The sequence below is a fragment of the Tyto alba genome, unplaced genomic scaffold, assembly GCF_018691265.1.
Source record: "Tyto alba isolate M040663 unplaced genomic scaffold, T.alba_DEE_v4.0 Super-Scaffold_32, whole genome shotgun sequence".
Taxonomy (NCBI): domain Eukaryota; kingdom Metazoa; phylum Chordata; class Aves; order Strigiformes; family Tytonidae; genus Tyto; species Tyto alba.
In genome coordinates this window covers 4,428,857-4,445,002 of record NW_024881307.1, presented here as the reverse complement: position 1 = coordinate 4,445,002, position 16,146 = coordinate 4,428,857, and the positions used below count along the sequence as shown (strand labels likewise).

At 48.9% G+C, this 16,146-nt stretch overlaps 1 protein-coding gene across 6 annotated transcripts in view; it reads left to right on the top strand.

The window, feature by feature from the left end:
* Positions 1–13,743, top strand: part of B3GAT1 (beta-1,3-glucuronyltransferase 1) — a 37,957-nt gene extending 24,214 nt beyond the window's left edge. For 4 of the 6 annotated variants that reach the window (XM_032993064.2, XM_032993061.2, XM_009967157.3 and 1 more), the window contains 4 exons: positions 1,116–1,624; positions 4,286–4,582; positions 11,573–11,688; positions 12,958–13,743. In XM_032993064.2, the coding sequence (XP_032848955.1) occupies positions 1,116–1,624; positions 4,286–4,582; positions 11,573–11,659 (893 nt within the window). In that variant the 3' untranslated portion in view covers positions 11,660–11,688; positions 12,958–13,743. The remainder of the gene's footprint in view (positions 1–1,115; positions 1,625–4,285; positions 4,583–11,572; positions 11,689–12,957) is intronic. The other 2 variants (XM_032993065.2, XM_032993063.2) reach the window with 1 other exon arrangement.
* Positions 13,744–16,146: the final 2,403 nt, after the last annotated feature.

Here is a 16,146-nt window from a genome sequence, read left to right as displayed (position 1 = left end):
GAGTAACACGCTATGAAAAAAACATAGGTAGTACCCTGCTGGGTCAGATCTAATGTCTGTCTGTTCCTGTTCTTTCTCATCTGAAGTTCCTGGTAGTAGTTGGTTTTGCAAAATCTATGGCTCAAAGTATTATGTGCCCACTAGAGAGCAGCTGACATATCCTAAATGGAGGTGCCCCTTCATCTCTGCCAGTTCCTAGCTGTAGACCGTGGTGTTCCTGCTGATCTACAGTGGTACAAAAGTCTGAAAAGTCGCACCCTGGAAAAGCGGCAAACGCATGAACGTTTGTTTTTTTTCTTGAGCTGATTGTGAACAAGTCTCTATTCGCAAGGATTTTATACATTTGGATCGGTGTACCCTATATTATACGTGCTGTTCATTGTTCACATCCACGCTACTGAATGGGCTGTTATGTTCAGAGATTGGTAGGGTCTTTTTGAGGAGAGCTTAGTCAGGGGCAGGTGAAAGTCTCTGCAGGAAAAAGCCTGCAATTACAGCCTTTAATTTCTACTCTCCATTTCTGGATTTGAAGTGTGTCATTCCCTGCTTCTCTGTGCCCCATCCCAGGCCTGTCAGCAGAGGAGGGGGGCACTGCAGTATCCTGGCCAGACGATGCTGCTGGGGGGGGTCTTTGCTGACGTGGTATTTTCCACCAGTTCTCTGCCTCCCAATCCAGGTGCTCCAGCACAGAGCCATGAGTCCTGTCCCACTGAGCATGGTGCCCAGAGCACTGAAGCTCTTCAGGAATGACAGATTGTCAGTCCATGCTGCTGTTCTCTTTATCTAGATCTGATTTCTGTACAAACCTGTCTCTTCTGGATGCTTTTTGAAGTTTTGCTTATTCTGAGCACTCAGCTGCAGCATTGTCCTGGGCTCTCAGGCTTCGTTTGGTGCTGGTTTTCTAACAGCAGGAACTTATTTTCTCACACGTGTTTGTCCCTGATTCCTTTATTTATTTGTGCATTTATTTATTAAAGCCTCCACCCGAGCTTGTTTCCTTTCCTCTGAAACCATGAGGGTGACCTGCTGTTAGCAAGCAGCCTGCTGGCTCAGTCGGGGGGTACTGAAGGACCAAGTCCATGCGGCTTTTTCTTCTCTCTCACACCCTTGCTCAGATGATGGTGGTGACTCCCGGCGTGATCTCGCTGCAGGCTTGGACTCCAAGGAATACTGCTTGTCGGACCGGGACATTGTGGAGGTGGTGAGGACAGAATATGTTTATACCCGCCCGCCCCCGTGGTCAGACACCCTTCCCACCATCCACGTCATTACACCCACCTACAGCCGGCCCGTACAGAAGGCAGAGCTGACGCGCCTGGCCAACACCCTCCTGCACGTGCCGAACCTGCACTGGATCCTGGTGGAGGACTCCCAGCGGCGCACGCCTCTCATCACCCGGCTGCTGCGGGACACGGGGCTGAACTACACCCACCTCAATGTGGAGACACCCCGCAACTACAAGCTGCGGGGAGACATGAGGGATCCCCGCATTCCTCGGGGCACCATGCAGAGGAACCTTGCCTTGAGGTGGCTGAGAGAGACCTTTAACAAAAACAACAGCCAGCCTGGGATTGTTTACTTTGCTGACGACGATAACACCTACAGCCTGGAGCTCTTTGAGGAGGTAAGACCCTGCTGGGGGGGGGGGTCCCAACTGGCTGAACACAGCAGATTAGCACGTGGGGTGTAAAAGATGCTGTGTACTAAGCTGAGGAGATGCTGCGCGCATCCCCTCCTGAGCTCTGGATCACTCTTGTCTGTGTTACGGTCCCACTGCAGCTGTCCTGAAGTTTTCTCTGGGGCTTGATTGCTGCACTGCTGAGTGTGCATTTCCCAGTGTCAAAGGCATCCCGTGCGAAGTAACGGGAACCCCAGTTTACCCTGGGGCATGCCATCAGGAGACAGGTAGTTTTTACTGCAAAGGAAGCTAATGAGGAGCTGCCTTCCCCCTGTGGGGAGCCTGGTCAAGGTTGGAACATCACCTGCTGTCCAACGTGCCCGTGCAGAAGCACGTGCCTAGCAAAAGAAACCTTGGCCATCCTCCTTCCATGCCCCACCATGGAGGAGATTTCCAGCTGGTTCCTGATCTGATGTTTTCCATCTTTCTTCTCCACCCCCTCTATGTATTGCACTTGGCTCTCTGTTAATTCATGTTTGTTCTTGTTTGAGGAGTGCCCCTGGGGTTTCTCTTCCTTGCTTGCTGTTTGCATTTGTTTGCTCTCATCCCAGACTGTCCACTGGTTAAATTCTGTAGCTGTCAAGAGCCTGGTGCCTGCTCTGCACCGATCCCCAGCCGAGGTAGCGGTGCGCTTTCTGAGTTACGTCTGAACGGTGTCACCACAGTCATAGCGCCTGCAGAACATCTTGTTCAGAGAGTCTCTGTGCCATTGTCTCTGGACACGCGGGGAGCATGCGTTTGTTCGTGCTTGCTTCTCCTCCCAGAAAAGCGGAGCCCTTGGTGCACTGCCTTGGAGAGGGCTGTCTCTGACAGGAGGCATGTGGAGCACTCCTCTCTGGAGCTCTTCGTCTCGCAGCATCAGGGGACGGGTGATCTCTCAGGCCGTTGTGAGTCATCGATGGGGCTGAGATCTCAGCCTGGAAGTTTGCAGCTCCAGGAACTGTGATGACAGGCTGAATTTCAGCACGTCCTGACAATCTTGTCAGGCTTGAGCAGGGGAGGGTTCCCATGTGCTTTCCCACCTTTGCTGTTTGCTTCACTCCTACTGGGGCTCTAAATGAACCCCTGAGCCTTTCCCTGTCTGCCGGTTTGCAATGGTCTTACAGTGCCAGGTAGACTGCACCTCACCCGGCTTCCAGCTCAGAAGTTACTTGTTCCCTCGCTCTCCTGCAGCCGAGCTCTTGCAGCAAGAGACAAGAAAAGAAAATTGCTTCCTTCACCACCAGCTGCCAGTTTTCGTACCAGGAACCTCCTATTTATTTGCTCCATAAACGCCCCCTTTCCCTTCCCTGGTGTCTTTCACTTTGTCTTGGATAGCCACAGGAATATACACACTTTTAAAGCTGAAAGCAAATTCGGACTGAATGTCTTTCTTCCACACTGAATGTCTTTCTTCCACAGTCCCCTTTGAGGCTGGCTCTGGCAGCATCTTGAGACAGACGCCGCACATTAATAAAGCAGAAAGGGTTCCTTCGTTCACTCGTGTGCTTCGCTCGTAGAGGCTTCTCCTCTCTGATATTTAGCTGCAGTTAAGGTCACATGGAGCCAATGAAATGTGCTGTGAAATGCAGAAGACACGCGCTATTGTTCCCTGTGGAGAGGGACTGCCGTTAGCATGTGTATAATGCAGAAGGGCAAGTGCCAGAGCTCTTCTGGTCTCGTTTGCAGTAATTAGCAGTGATGAGATTAGCTCTGGGAGATCCCTGATGTAAGAGACCAGGCTGAGAGCAGAGCACAAGGCTGAGCCTGCCAGCAGAGCAGGACAGGGCGCTGGGGTTGAGCGGGCAGACTGGCATTCAGAGCATCTGCCCTGGCAAGCGCAGGCGTCTCCAGTGCCCCCTGATGGCTCCTATCTAGTTCTGTTGACTCTGCAGGGAGTAGAGGCATCCAGCGTTGTTCTGCTGGGTAGCAGGAGCACCTATAAGCACCATCCTGCTTCCTGGGAGCTTCTGGAGTGGCTCGGCTTCTCAGCTGACCCTGAGGTTGTGGGCTAGAGCTGCAGTGCCTCATGCTAAAGATGCTCTTAGCCTTACTGTGGTTCATAGGCTGACGTTGCAGCTCAAACGCCTTGGCTTTCAGAGAAAGCACCTTTCTTCCTAGATATGCCATTCCTGCATTTCCACGTGGCCTTGGACAAGGTGCTTCCCTCCTCCGTGTCCTGACTTCCCCAGCTGGCCGTGTGGAGGACTGATGCCTCACAGCTCTAAAGATCTTTGGACAAAAAAAACACTCTTAAATCTCAGTTACGTTTTTTATTTTCAGTTTTGGTTTTAGTGCTGAACTCATGCTTGGTTCCGAGGCTATCCGTTACTATTGCTGTTGTTGCCACTTTCCAAAGCACTTTGCTTTCTCCAGCTCCAGGATGTGCGTCCTTGTGCAGGTGAGTAAGGAGCCCTGCAGCTCGGTCCCAGCCACCGAGGGTGCCTGGGAACATCAAGCCGGCTCTCAGCTCTAGGGTTTGGCCTGCAAGTCAGGGGCAGTCATCTCCTGCGGGGCAGCGGGCAAGGTCAAGTTGTGCTGCTGGGGTGCTGCTTTGCGCCTTGGACGTGGCACGCAGCCGATCCTTCTGTGTGCACCCACTGTACCCTTCTCTTTCCTTGCCTCCAGATGCGCAGCACCAGAAAGGTGTCCGTGTGGCCAGTAGCCTTCGTTGGTGGCTTGCGCTACGAGTCACCCAAAGTCAACGCTGCCGGGAAGGTCTATGGCTGGAAAACTGTGTTCGACCCCCACCGCCCCTTTGCTATAGACATGGCGGGATTTGCTGTCAACCTCAGACTGATTCTCCAGCGATCTCAGGCTTACTTCAAACTGCGAGGAGTGAAGGGAGGCTACCAAGAGAGCAGCCTGCTCCGGGAACTCGTGACCCTGAATGACCTTGAGCCGAAAGCTGCCAATTGCACTAAGGTATGGTCTCTTCCTCATACATGGGGTGTAGGGGTCCAGAGGTAGGAGAAAGCCCGTTCAGCTCCATCCTTCAGTCACTTGTCCTCTGTGATTGCAGAGAGCACACCCCCATTGCCAGGGAGCTGGGAACGGGCGATTAGGTATTAAAATGTGCGAAGGGCACTTATCTTTTTTGGTTGCAGGCTGCCAGTGGTTGCTATAGGTCCTGAAATAGGGAATCTTCTCTCCCCTGTAACTGTTCCTCTTTCTTATATTACCTCTAGAAAATATCGTTATTATTTTCAATCTGTGGCCTTGCTAATCCCCTGGAGCAGGTTATTCCACAGGTGAAACGTGTTGGTTGCTTTATGTGAATTCCTGGCGGGGGGAGCAATTGAGTACTAATACTCCTGTGATAAGCTGGCATCACGTGAGATTTGGCCCTCTGGAACCCATCTGAACTGTAACCCAGGAGCACCAGCCGTGGTGTTTCCTGGCTGCCGGGAAAGACTGTTAACACAGTCGCTGCCTTACTGGGAAGTTGCCGTCTCCCTCTTGGCACCTATGCAATATCGCTGTAGCTGTCAAGAGCCTGGATCTGTAGTTAACAATAAGCTGGATCTTTCTGTATCAGAGATAACGCAGAAGTGTTTTAATGCCTGGGATATTTCTCTGAGCTCTAGCAGACTTCCAGGAAGCTTCATTTTGGAGGGATTTTACAGCTGTCAAATGACTGCTAATTATTTGACTGTACACATTGCCTAGGAGCCGCCAGGTCATGGAGCAGGACCCCTATGTGCTAAATAACATAGAACCTCGGAACATGACAGTGGCTCTTGCCCTAAAGCCTTCCCAGTCTGAGATGAGGGACAACAGATGGATATCTATCTGGAATGACAAGGGAGCGTGCGAGATACAGTGAGACAATGCTGGTTGCTCTGACAGGCATCAGTCACAGCACGTCGGCAACAGAGGTGCTGCCAAGTGTTTCTGAAGGCTTCGTGAGTGGCTCTGCTGAGCACGGCAGGAGTGGAGCGGGTCCCTGTGAGACCACAGCCCCCGTGTAGCACTCTCATGCCTTTGTAATAAGCACCAGCTAGTCTGATTTAGGGAGTCTTTATTGCTAAATTATCCTGGGAGGATTATTATTCTGTGATTCTATGATGATTCTGTGATCATCTTGTTTTGCAAATAAAGCTGTTGCTGCCAACAGAGCTGGTGTTGGATCCAGGTCTTCATCTCTCTTTAGGATAGGAAAAAACTTTGAGTAATACCCTTTGTCTCTGCTTTCCCTCTGCACTGTTCCACAGCCACCAGCCATGCAAAAAAGAAGGATCTCCATGTCCAGCAGTGCTCAGGCAAGGGGTCCAGGAATGAGGAAGAGGAGCCAAGGGGGAGGAGCAACTTTGTTTATTATCTGATACCTGCTGTGCTTCATTTTTAAAAATCTGTGTCCGTGGTTATGGCTGTCCGGCACCAGGACAAATAACACAGATGGTCTCCCAAGCGTGGGAAAAGAGATTGGATTGGATTAAAATTAGATCTCTGTGCTTGGGCACTGTGTGCCCTACTAGCTAAGAGGAAAGCACTGGCTGGAAATAAGTGTGTTTCCAACAGGCCGAGGGAGAGGCACAGGTTGCTTTTAGGCTGGTGTACAGAAGATTAGGGGTGTTTACTCCATGGCCAGTTACACAATCTGTGGTATATTGTCCCTGCTCTCAGTATTCATTGGAAAGAAGCTGTGTTAAAAGACTGGGGATGGGAAATGACAGTTGTGGAGGAACACATGGAGGAAAGAGAGGAAAGAAAATGTTGTTTCCAAGCAGGAGGAAAAAAACGGCGCTGTCAGACAGGCTGCCGTGTCAGTGCTGTCACACCAGAGCTGCAGGTCAGAGATGGAGAGGAAGCAGGAATTGCTGGCCAGGATTTGAAGCAGACTGCATTTCTTTTTTTGGCTGGGCTGGGGAGATCTTACAAGGGTCCTTGTTGTGAGCTGAATGCTGTCTGCTCCTGGCAAACTCTGAGCATCGCTTTGCAGGTTGAGCTTTGCCTTTCTGCTTTTAGCTGATGCCAGCAGCCTCCATTTCCCAATTGCTGTTTTGCTCACCCGTGTGATGAGGAGGAGAGTCCAGACAAGCAGCAGAGAAGGGCAAAAGTAGACTGTTGTCTGGGGTCCTTTTGCCCTGAGATCAAAGGACAGACTTCTTTCTCATTGTGCTAATGTGCTCCCAGCAGTTGTCATGGTTTGCAGTGAGATTTACATTAAAAATTATGATGTGCTCAGATAGAGTCGTTAAGGAGGGATCAGAGAAGTATGTAAGATAAGCACAGACATCTGTTCTGCAAAAACGCTGCCTTCCCTGGGTGCAGTGCTGGTATTGGTAATATTTATCAGAATTCAGCCCACAAATGCACACTCCGACAAAAAGCCTAAGCTTTGGCCAGAGACATATCCTGCTTATTTTCTTTGATTTGGGAACTGCCCAAAATGAAGGAGAAAATCAAGGAAGTCAGTATTAATTGCCGAGGAGAAGAGAGTGCTATCCCTCCTTATCAGGAGGGAAGTGTTAGTTTATACTGGAGTTGTGAGGAAACGAGGCTTTGCAAGCGTGCTAAGTATTTCTGTGTTCTGCTGCTTCTGCATTTTCCCCCACACACCCCCAAAGCAAACCACACTCTCTTCAATCCACTGACACGGGATAGAGGTCTGAGATTCTGTATTCCCGTGAGGTTGATGTAACTGGGACATACTCCGCTCCCCCTTTTTTATTAACACCTGGAAAAACTAGCTGCAGTGTGCTCAGCAAGGGAGCTCTTAAAGGGGAGAGACTTTGAGTGACCCCTGCTATCGAAAAAGCTTCATCTTGGGCTGGCACGAGAGGACAGACCACAAAAGACTGGATCATTGGAAGTGAGGCATCTCGTTCCAGCTGCTGCTGGAGCCACTTGTTTCCCCAGGGAGACGGCCATAGGGACGTCTCTTTGGGTGAGGCAGGCTTCTGTGCACTCGGGTGGTCTCAGCAGCCATTTACTGGGATTGAAGTGGTGGCTAAAAGTAGTTATTCCTCCTCCCTCCATATCTCTTGGCTGAGTCAAATCTGAGATTAAATCCGCGGGTTAGCAGCTCAGTGTTGAGGTGGATGTTGTGAAAGGGAATTTGGCTGGCAGCTCATCCCGCTGGACCGGGAACGGCTGTCTCTGAGCCTCAGAGGCTTGTGGGCACTATTAAATGCCACGGTCGGTATAACAGGTTGCTGTCAGACACGGGCTAGAGAATGGGGAGCAAAGAGAGCTCTCCCAGCAGTACCTGAACCACACACCAACACCGTGGGGCTTGGAACTGGCTCTGGGAGGAGGATAAATCCTTGTGCATATGGAGGAGACCAAGCCTTTGGGCCCGGCAGCAGCCGCCAGGAAACTGCACAGCAAAAGAAGACCAGAACTGGCTGCTTCGTGATGTCCCAGATCCAAAACAGCTAAAACTGACTCAGAATGGGCAGGAGAGAGGGAAGATGTCCGCCTCAGGCAAGAAGGCTTGAAAAGGAGTTCTTCGCTTCCTCTTAATTTTATCCTGTGGTGCTACATACGTCAGGCAGGGGAATCAGTTTCATGAGCTCTTTGTTTTCTTTGCCTTTCAGGGACTGAGCAGCAGGGTACGGGGTGGAGCAGATCTGTCCTCTTTTGGGTTAGCTTGTTCCTGAGATTGGGCTCCTCTTCCCGTGTGAGTTTTTGACCAGTGGTTTATAGTGAGCGTTCAGTATCCTGGCTGCTATGTGACAGCACTTTTTTGGTTAAGCTTCACACACATCAGTGAAGACACCAGTGCTCGAGCTGTTGATTTTTACGACAGACATGCAAAACTTGGAGGGTACTTTTGGCCTTGTCTTGTCCTGATTAGTCACCAGAGCTGCTGTGCCAATGCCATCCCCTGTACCGCAGCTGAAAGCAGTAATTTACATCAGAGTAGTTCGGGTTTTGCAGCACTGTCTGCCTGCACTGCTCCATGGTGGACCTTCAGATCTGCGCTGCAGCAGCAATAGCTCAAATTAGACCACTGTAACCTTTCCTTCTCCTGTGGTCTTGTATGTTTTGCCTATAATACCCATCACAAAGCACAAATCTTCAAGTTGGTGTAATTGCACAGTTGAAGATTACTGTTCGAGCTCTGGCTCATTTAATAGCAGTGGCCACGATTCTCTCAACATATCAGAAAAGCAAGAGTTAGAGGGAGAAGCAATCTTTTTTTTTTTTGTTATACCAATGGATGTGCTTTTGGGAGAAGAGGGCCTCCACAGTGCCTCAGGGAGCCTGCAGAAATTTGGTTTAGCGCAAGCTGGGAGGAGGCAAATCTGTCATTTCAGGTTGGTGTGTCTCTTTCTTCATGTTGTATAGTCTCCGTTTCAAACAGGAGTTTTTGAAACCCTGCACAGAGGGTCTGTGTGCTTGAAATCCTGTGACCCCCTCCCAACTGTAGGTCAACTTGCCTGTTTGCTTTTTCATTTCCTGTTAGAAGACGATGAAGAAGTCTGCTATGGGGATGAATCCTTGTCATCCCTTGGATCTGTTTTGAGTCCTGTGATTCTGAATGGCAAGGCTGTACATTATTGGAAGTGTTTCGCAGTAGTTGTTAGTTTTAGAGGACTCCCTCAGGTGACCTATATGAAACCCCTATTGAGGGAAAGTCAGATACTTGGTCCCCCTCTCTGTTTACTCGGTTGCAAGCTGTACTTTTTGCACAAGCCAGAGCTTCCCTGAGGCATAAAACAAACACATGGCTTGTGGGAAAAAATCGAGCAATTGGCTGAGAGGAAAAGCAGGTGTTTCTGTGCTAAATGGTGAGCTCCCTCCCACGTTAAAGAACACAGCATGAAAACCGGTAGAAACTACTGTATCAAGCTGCAAACTGAAAATTGGTCCACTTCAGTGAATTTAATATAAGTGTCTTTTTTGGCGCTTGGCTTTGACAATGCAAAAGTGTGATCCAGTTTAAAGAAAAGCTTATAATGTGTAGTTGAGAGTTTCTGTTTATGGAGTATGTGGTTAGAGTTGCTTAAGTGTGAGTCCCTTTCCTGGCAGAGTGCAGCCCTTGGCCATCAGCAGGGTTGAGTTTTTATGTGTCGGAAGTGGGAAGAGCTCTTACCTGCTCCTGCTGGAAAGGAGAATTGGCTACAAGATTTTTTTTTTTTTTTCTAGCACCTGGACTGCATGAAGGTTTATGCATTCTGTTTGTTGGATGAGTAGCCCGTACCTCATGCTTGCATAGCGCTGAGAGCCACTTGAACAGACCTGTTTGGCTTCGCCTTTTCATAAGAAAGTAACGCAGTAATTGCAGCAGCGCTGCTGCAGTGGGTGAGCAGGACTGTAATAAAGGCTAACTTTGATGAGCAGACTCTGAAGTGGTTGTGGGGGAGCGATGAAACGGTTTTTTGGACCCGCTCCAGCCAGCAGTTGGTCTCTACTGCCTTAGTATTAGCAAGCGAGATTTAAGCTCCACGCAGGAGGTGACTGCTCACATCAGAGACAAATTTGGTCAAACAGCTTCTTGGGAAGGTGGGGGTGCTCCTGTTTAACCAGAAGGGATTCAAAAGTGCTTTGTTCATCCTTTAGAAACAGAACGTGCCCTCGTTTCTCAGAAAAGCAGGAACCGAGTATGAAATGGTTTGCAGATACTTGGATTAAATGTGCAGTGTATTGTCATAGCAACAAGAGGGAAACCCCTGCAAGGTAGGAAATATCAATGTGAACAGGTGAAGGGAAGCAGGAAGCTGTGGCTCTGAAGGGATAAAGCTGCTCCCAGCAATTCAGGTTCTAGGAGCAGAGCAGTAACTATAATTGAGTCTAGTGAGGGGAAGAGTATTTTAAACAGCTTCCAGAACTGTCTGTAACAGCAGTACAGCACAGCTAGTAGAAATTATTTACCTATAATACTCCCCCCTCCCTCCAAAAATGTTAGACCGCCTCTTCAATTTATAATTTTTCCAGTTCTCCTCCACAGATGTCGATCTATATTAAACTTTGCTGTTGAGACTGAGGGGAGCTTTTAGTAGAAGCTTCAGTTCCGTTTTAAGCAAGTTGGAAAGAGGCTTTAAAGTGATGCAACATACTGTACCTGGTACAGCATAGACGATGGCAGTGTGGGGCCAGCATTTCAAGAGACGGGGCTTTTGGGGTGATATGGTAGATTAATGCTTGCTGGGTTATGAGGGGGCTGTGTACAGCCCAGAGCACGTGGGAGGAAGGGAGTAACTAGCTCCTGCGTCTTGCAGCTCTGAGACAGCAGAGGTTGCAAGAGAGAGCCGAAGCAGCAAGTAAGTACTACTCAGCTCAGTGTCACTCTCATACCCTTTTAGGATCTCGAAGAAATTTAAAAGTGAAAAAGAAGTGATAGGGAGGTTAGGGAGCAAGCTGATGTCTTCCCTCCAATAATGGATTTTCAGGGATGCACTGAAAAATCCATTTTAATACTTCACACAGCCAGCCAAAGGCAGTGGTGACAACTGGAGCAGCTGGTGGTACTCAGTGTAGCTGCCTCTTCCCTCTGATGCACGAGACACAGGGTGACCCAATGGGGCAAGAAGTTGCATTTCTACTCCGAACCTAGCAAATAACTCCACACTGGCCAAGGATGCAGTAACGTGATAACCAAGAACCAGAGTAAGGAACTTGGTCTGTGGGGAAACATGCGTGTGAGTCTGTGGTTATGAAGGAACTGCCTTTACATCATTTAAAAGGTTGATGAGCTTTTTGAGGAAGATGGTTGATAACTACATGGAAGGAGCAGGTTAATGTCCCAAGACAGTACACTGTAAAATGGGTAATTTCTGTGCACTGTGCATTTTTGGGTAGCAGTAGGCCTGCCTAAAATGAAGTTTTATGCAAACCTCCTTTCAGCTGTGAATGCGCCATTAGGCTCCAGGGTAGATGGTTAAATTGCACTATTGATTTAATGTGCAAGAATATTTGTTAGTGCAGTGAAGAAATGCAGCTAATGACTTCTGTTGGCTTCTTCAGATTTTAGTCTGGCATACAAGGACAGAAAAGCCTGTGCTGGTGAATGAGGGGAAGAAAGGATTCACAGATCCCAATGTGGAAATCTGACTGCATGGCTGAATGGAGACCAACACCAGGTAAGAGCTCACATTTTTGAACAGTAATGAGAAGCAACAGTAAAAAGAAAAAGACTAGACAATGACAAGAAAAAGATAGGAGCTCTTTTAAATCTGCTTTTTAATTTCCATTTTTCACATCTCTGACCTTCCCTTACTGCAAAGCTTCGAGACCATTACTTAATCTCTTTTTTTATCTTTTAAGACAAGCTGCTAAAGGGGAAATACCTGACGAAAGGCTGGGAGAAATAGAAATCCAGGGAGTGAGAGTTTAGACAGAAGTTACAATGTTGAAAAACCAAACCCTTGCCTAAACGAGAAGATTGCTTTGTTAACTGTACTAATATGGCTAAAGCGTAAGGGTGAAGGGTGTGGACTCATCCACCTGGAAACACCTGAGGAAAGCTAAAGCAACATTAGTGAAAGCATTTTTAAGTCAGGCAGAAGCTTTCACTGAGGGAAGAGTTTAATCTGTGTCCACATCAAAGCCACACAAAGTCAGTGACAAGTAAGGGAGGGTGTGGATTAAACCCCACATAAGGTGTTTGTTTACCTATGGTAAGCATGTAGTGGCTTCTTCAGTGGAAAGGAGGCAAGAACGTGCACACTCATGGCTGACTTCTTGCTCATTTGCTCATGCCCTGGCTTCTCACCTTTAATTACCTGAACACCCCGGTGCATTTAGTCGCCTGTATTTCCAGAGTGCAGCCTGCGGTTGGTTTGCTACAGTGAAGGATGGGCTATTTGTTTGTCTCAGCATCCAGACTACCTTGCTGCACTTCATTGTTATGGGGGAAAAAATTAAAAAAAAAAAAAAAAAAAGCACAGCTCCCTTTGACTGGAGTGTAGAATCAAGCCTGGAGGGGAGAGAGGAGGGTGCTGCTTATTCTCTTTTCCTCTCGAATACAGAGAAGTAAGAGCAGCAAAGAAAAGGAGTAGATTTGCTCGGCGGTGGTGTATTTTTACCAGTAATGAGCTCTCTTATAGCACATTCCCTCGGGCTAGCGGGATGGAGCCCTGCCTGCTGCAGCGGCCTGTCTTTGCGGCCCGTTGGCAGGACAGGAGAGGCCAGCCTGCACTGCATATTATCAGCGCTATATATAGTGGCTTTGCAGAGAGGCCATAGCTCTTCGGCGCTGTCACAACTGCTTTTCACCAACACCCAGTTGCCTAGCAGCAGTACTCACAGATCTGCAATCTGAGATGGGGTTTGGGATAGTTCCAAGGGGTGGCAGCTAACTGCAGCGAGGCAGAAGGGTAATACACATGCTGGTTGTGTCTCTGTTGCAGATTTCTTCACACACAGCCTGCAAGGTTCCTCTCCACAGCATACAACCAGCCAGACATGCAGTAGCCAGGACCTCTGCTGACTTCCAAGAGTTTTAGCGTACTGAAAACAAGCAACACTGCATACATAAACTACCCGGATTCCCCTGCCCTTCCTCCTGGACTCTGAGCAGAACCAGACACTCTGGAGGTGGAGAAAAAGCACAGAAAATACAGGACTGACGTCAGCTTCTGTACAAGACCAGCTGCCTCGTGAGATGCTCAGTTTGGGAGAAGTGCAAGCAGGGCACGATGCGCTGAGGACGCGGCCCAGCTGGAATGGTAGTCTAGACTGAGGGGGCTATTTTTACAGGACCTGAAAGCAAGGGTGAGAATGCCCACGGGAGTGTGTTGGCCCCTGATGACTTGTTTTTCCTGAGACACACGTACCTTGTGGCTATGTGTGCAACAGCCTGAGCAGCTCTCTGTTCATGCAGGGGACAGCTGCCTTCTGAGATGGCACCTTAGCCCTTAATTTTAAACCTAATCAGTGTTTATTACGCTGCACAAAACCAGGAAGGTTTCGGGGAAGGGTGAAAAGCAAGGCAAGTTAGAACAAACCCATTAATCTCTGTTCTCTTTGTATTCCCTTTCCCTTCCCTTCATTAGTTTCGTGGTTTGGAGGGCACTCTGACATCTGTCCCTGCTCACAGAATCATAGAAGAGTTTGGGGTGGAAGGGACCCTGAAAGGCCATCTAGTCCATCCTCCCTGCAATGAGCAGGGACATCTTCAGCTAGATCACAGCCCCGTCCAACCTGACCTTGAACGTTTCCAGGGGTGGAGCATCTACCACCTCTCTGGGCAGCCTGTGCCAGTGTTTCACCACTCTCAGTGTAAAAACCTACCCTCTTTTAGTTTATAAACCACCCTTTGTCCTATTGTAACGGGCCCTGCTAAAAAGTTTGTCCCCATCTTTCTTATAAGCCCCCTTTAAGCCCTGGGAGGCCGCTCGAAGGTCCCCCCGGAGCCTTCTCTTCTCCAGGCTGAACCCCCCCAACTCTCTCAGCCCGGCCCCCCAGGGGAGCTGCTCCAGCCCCCCCAGCATCTCCGTGGCCTCCTCTGGCCCCGCTCGAGCAGCTCCGGGTCCTTCTGCTGTTGGGGGCCCCCGAGCTGGCCCCAGCACTGCAGGGGGGGCTCCCCAGAGCGGAGCAGAGGGGGAGAATCCCCTCCCTGGCCCTGCTGCCCCCCCTGCTCTGGCTGCAGCCCAGGGCACGGGTGGGTTCTGGGCCACGCTCCATCCGCGCCTCGCCCAGCCTGGGTTTGTGCTGGGATTGCCCCGACCCACGGGCAGGACCTTGCCCTTGGCCTTGCTGAACCTCCTGAGGTTCACATGAGCCCACTTCTTGAGCTCGTCCAGGCCCCCCTGGCTGGCATCCCTTCCCTCAGGCGTGTCCACTGCACCACTCAGCTTGGTGTCATCTGCAAAGCTGCTGAGGGTGCCCTCGATCCCGCTGTCTGTGCCGTTGATGAAGATATTAAACAGTACTGGTCCCAGTACGGACCCCTGAGGGGCACCACTTGTCACCGATTTCCATCTGGGCATTGAGATGCTGACCACTGTTCCTGGATGGAGTTATGTTTACAGCATGTGGTTCTCTATTGTTCCATGTTAAAATAATTTTATGTGGGTTTTATTGAGAATGCTGTGGCCATACACCATAATACTCCATCCAGGCTCAGATCGTGGTTCTATATTGAGCTCTGATTTGGTTCACACGAGCATTAGGTACGGGATTGTTTGAAGGGTGCTCTTACGTAAAGCCAAATTTCCAGTCTTAAAAAATAAAAGTTAACGGCTCAAAACTAGGGATTGAATGATAAAAGCTGATTTTAGTGCATTTACCATTCTACTGGAATGTATCCTTCAGCCCTAGCCCCTTTTTCAGGGCCATGCCCCATTACTGCAGAGCTACTGGCATGAAAAGCCACACTGGAGCAGTTTGAGAGTTACCTTCTGGTGGACAGAGCAGCACCCTGGTAAAGGGGATCCTGTGCTGAGTTCTCTGTTTCTTCAGCACCTGGCTTGAGGTAGGTTGAAAAACTATTTATGTAGAACATTAGTCGCCTCTGCCCTTTTCTGTAACATCAAAGGACCTGAGGTAGCATTGACGAAAGGGTGTTCTCTGATGAAACTGTATTTTGCTTCTCAGTGAGAGACACAGGACTGAGCAATGCAGAAGAGGAACCTGGGTGCTACTACCTTGGTTGACTCTGTATTTGAGACTGACAAACTTGCTGAGGAAGAATCTGAGGTACAACATACCCCTTTTCCCCCTTTTAAAAAAAAACCCAAAACTTAACTTCCCCTTTTATAGTTGTTGTCAAACCCCCCACTGTCCCAATTCTTTCAAAAAGGTCTGAAGCACAATTTTACATTTGAACTGAGGGAAAATGTAAACCTGGAAATAGATGTGGTTATTTTTAGCCCTAACACATAGAACTATTAAAATGCTATAGATTTGATTGTTAGCTTCACAGTGCAGAAGTCTCCCCTTGGACTAATGACATTGTGTATTTCCTAATATTTAAAAAAAAAAAAATATTTTTTGTAAGTTATTTTCTCCCACTCTGTATCAAAACCATTGGGGAAAAGTTGCATTCTTTAGTTCCCAGTCACAGAAGCCTTGCTCCATAGCCTTTACAAAAACATTCCTTTAGATGCATTGGCTGAAGCGCTACTTGGACAGAAAGCATTTGATGCCACCGGCTGCTGGCTGCTACGGGAACGGGTATTGTTATCTTGTACTAAAACAGTAGCTCTCTGCACTCCAGCAGATTTATTCTGTTATTGTACTGGCCTTCCAAGTCCACTTCAGTCTGCAAACCCAAGAGTGGAAAGAGACATTTTTAAAGGACTACAAAGTTTTCATACCATTTAAATAGTTTCCGACTGATGTCCTCTCCTAGCTGCCTGTTTTGTTTCACTAACCTTAATTATAGTCCCTGCTGGGTTGCAACCTTCCCCTCCTTGGAAGGAACTAACTTTCAGAAAAATGCAAAGGATCGAGTCCTGAACACAGCCCTGCAGATACGCTCCACTCTCCTCAAAGTTGGTCACATGAGCCTGGGCCCTTCCAACTTGCACAGAGACTACCGTGGTCCTCGGGAGCAGAGATACTTATGTTCAGTAAGACCAGCTCTGGCCAGGAGG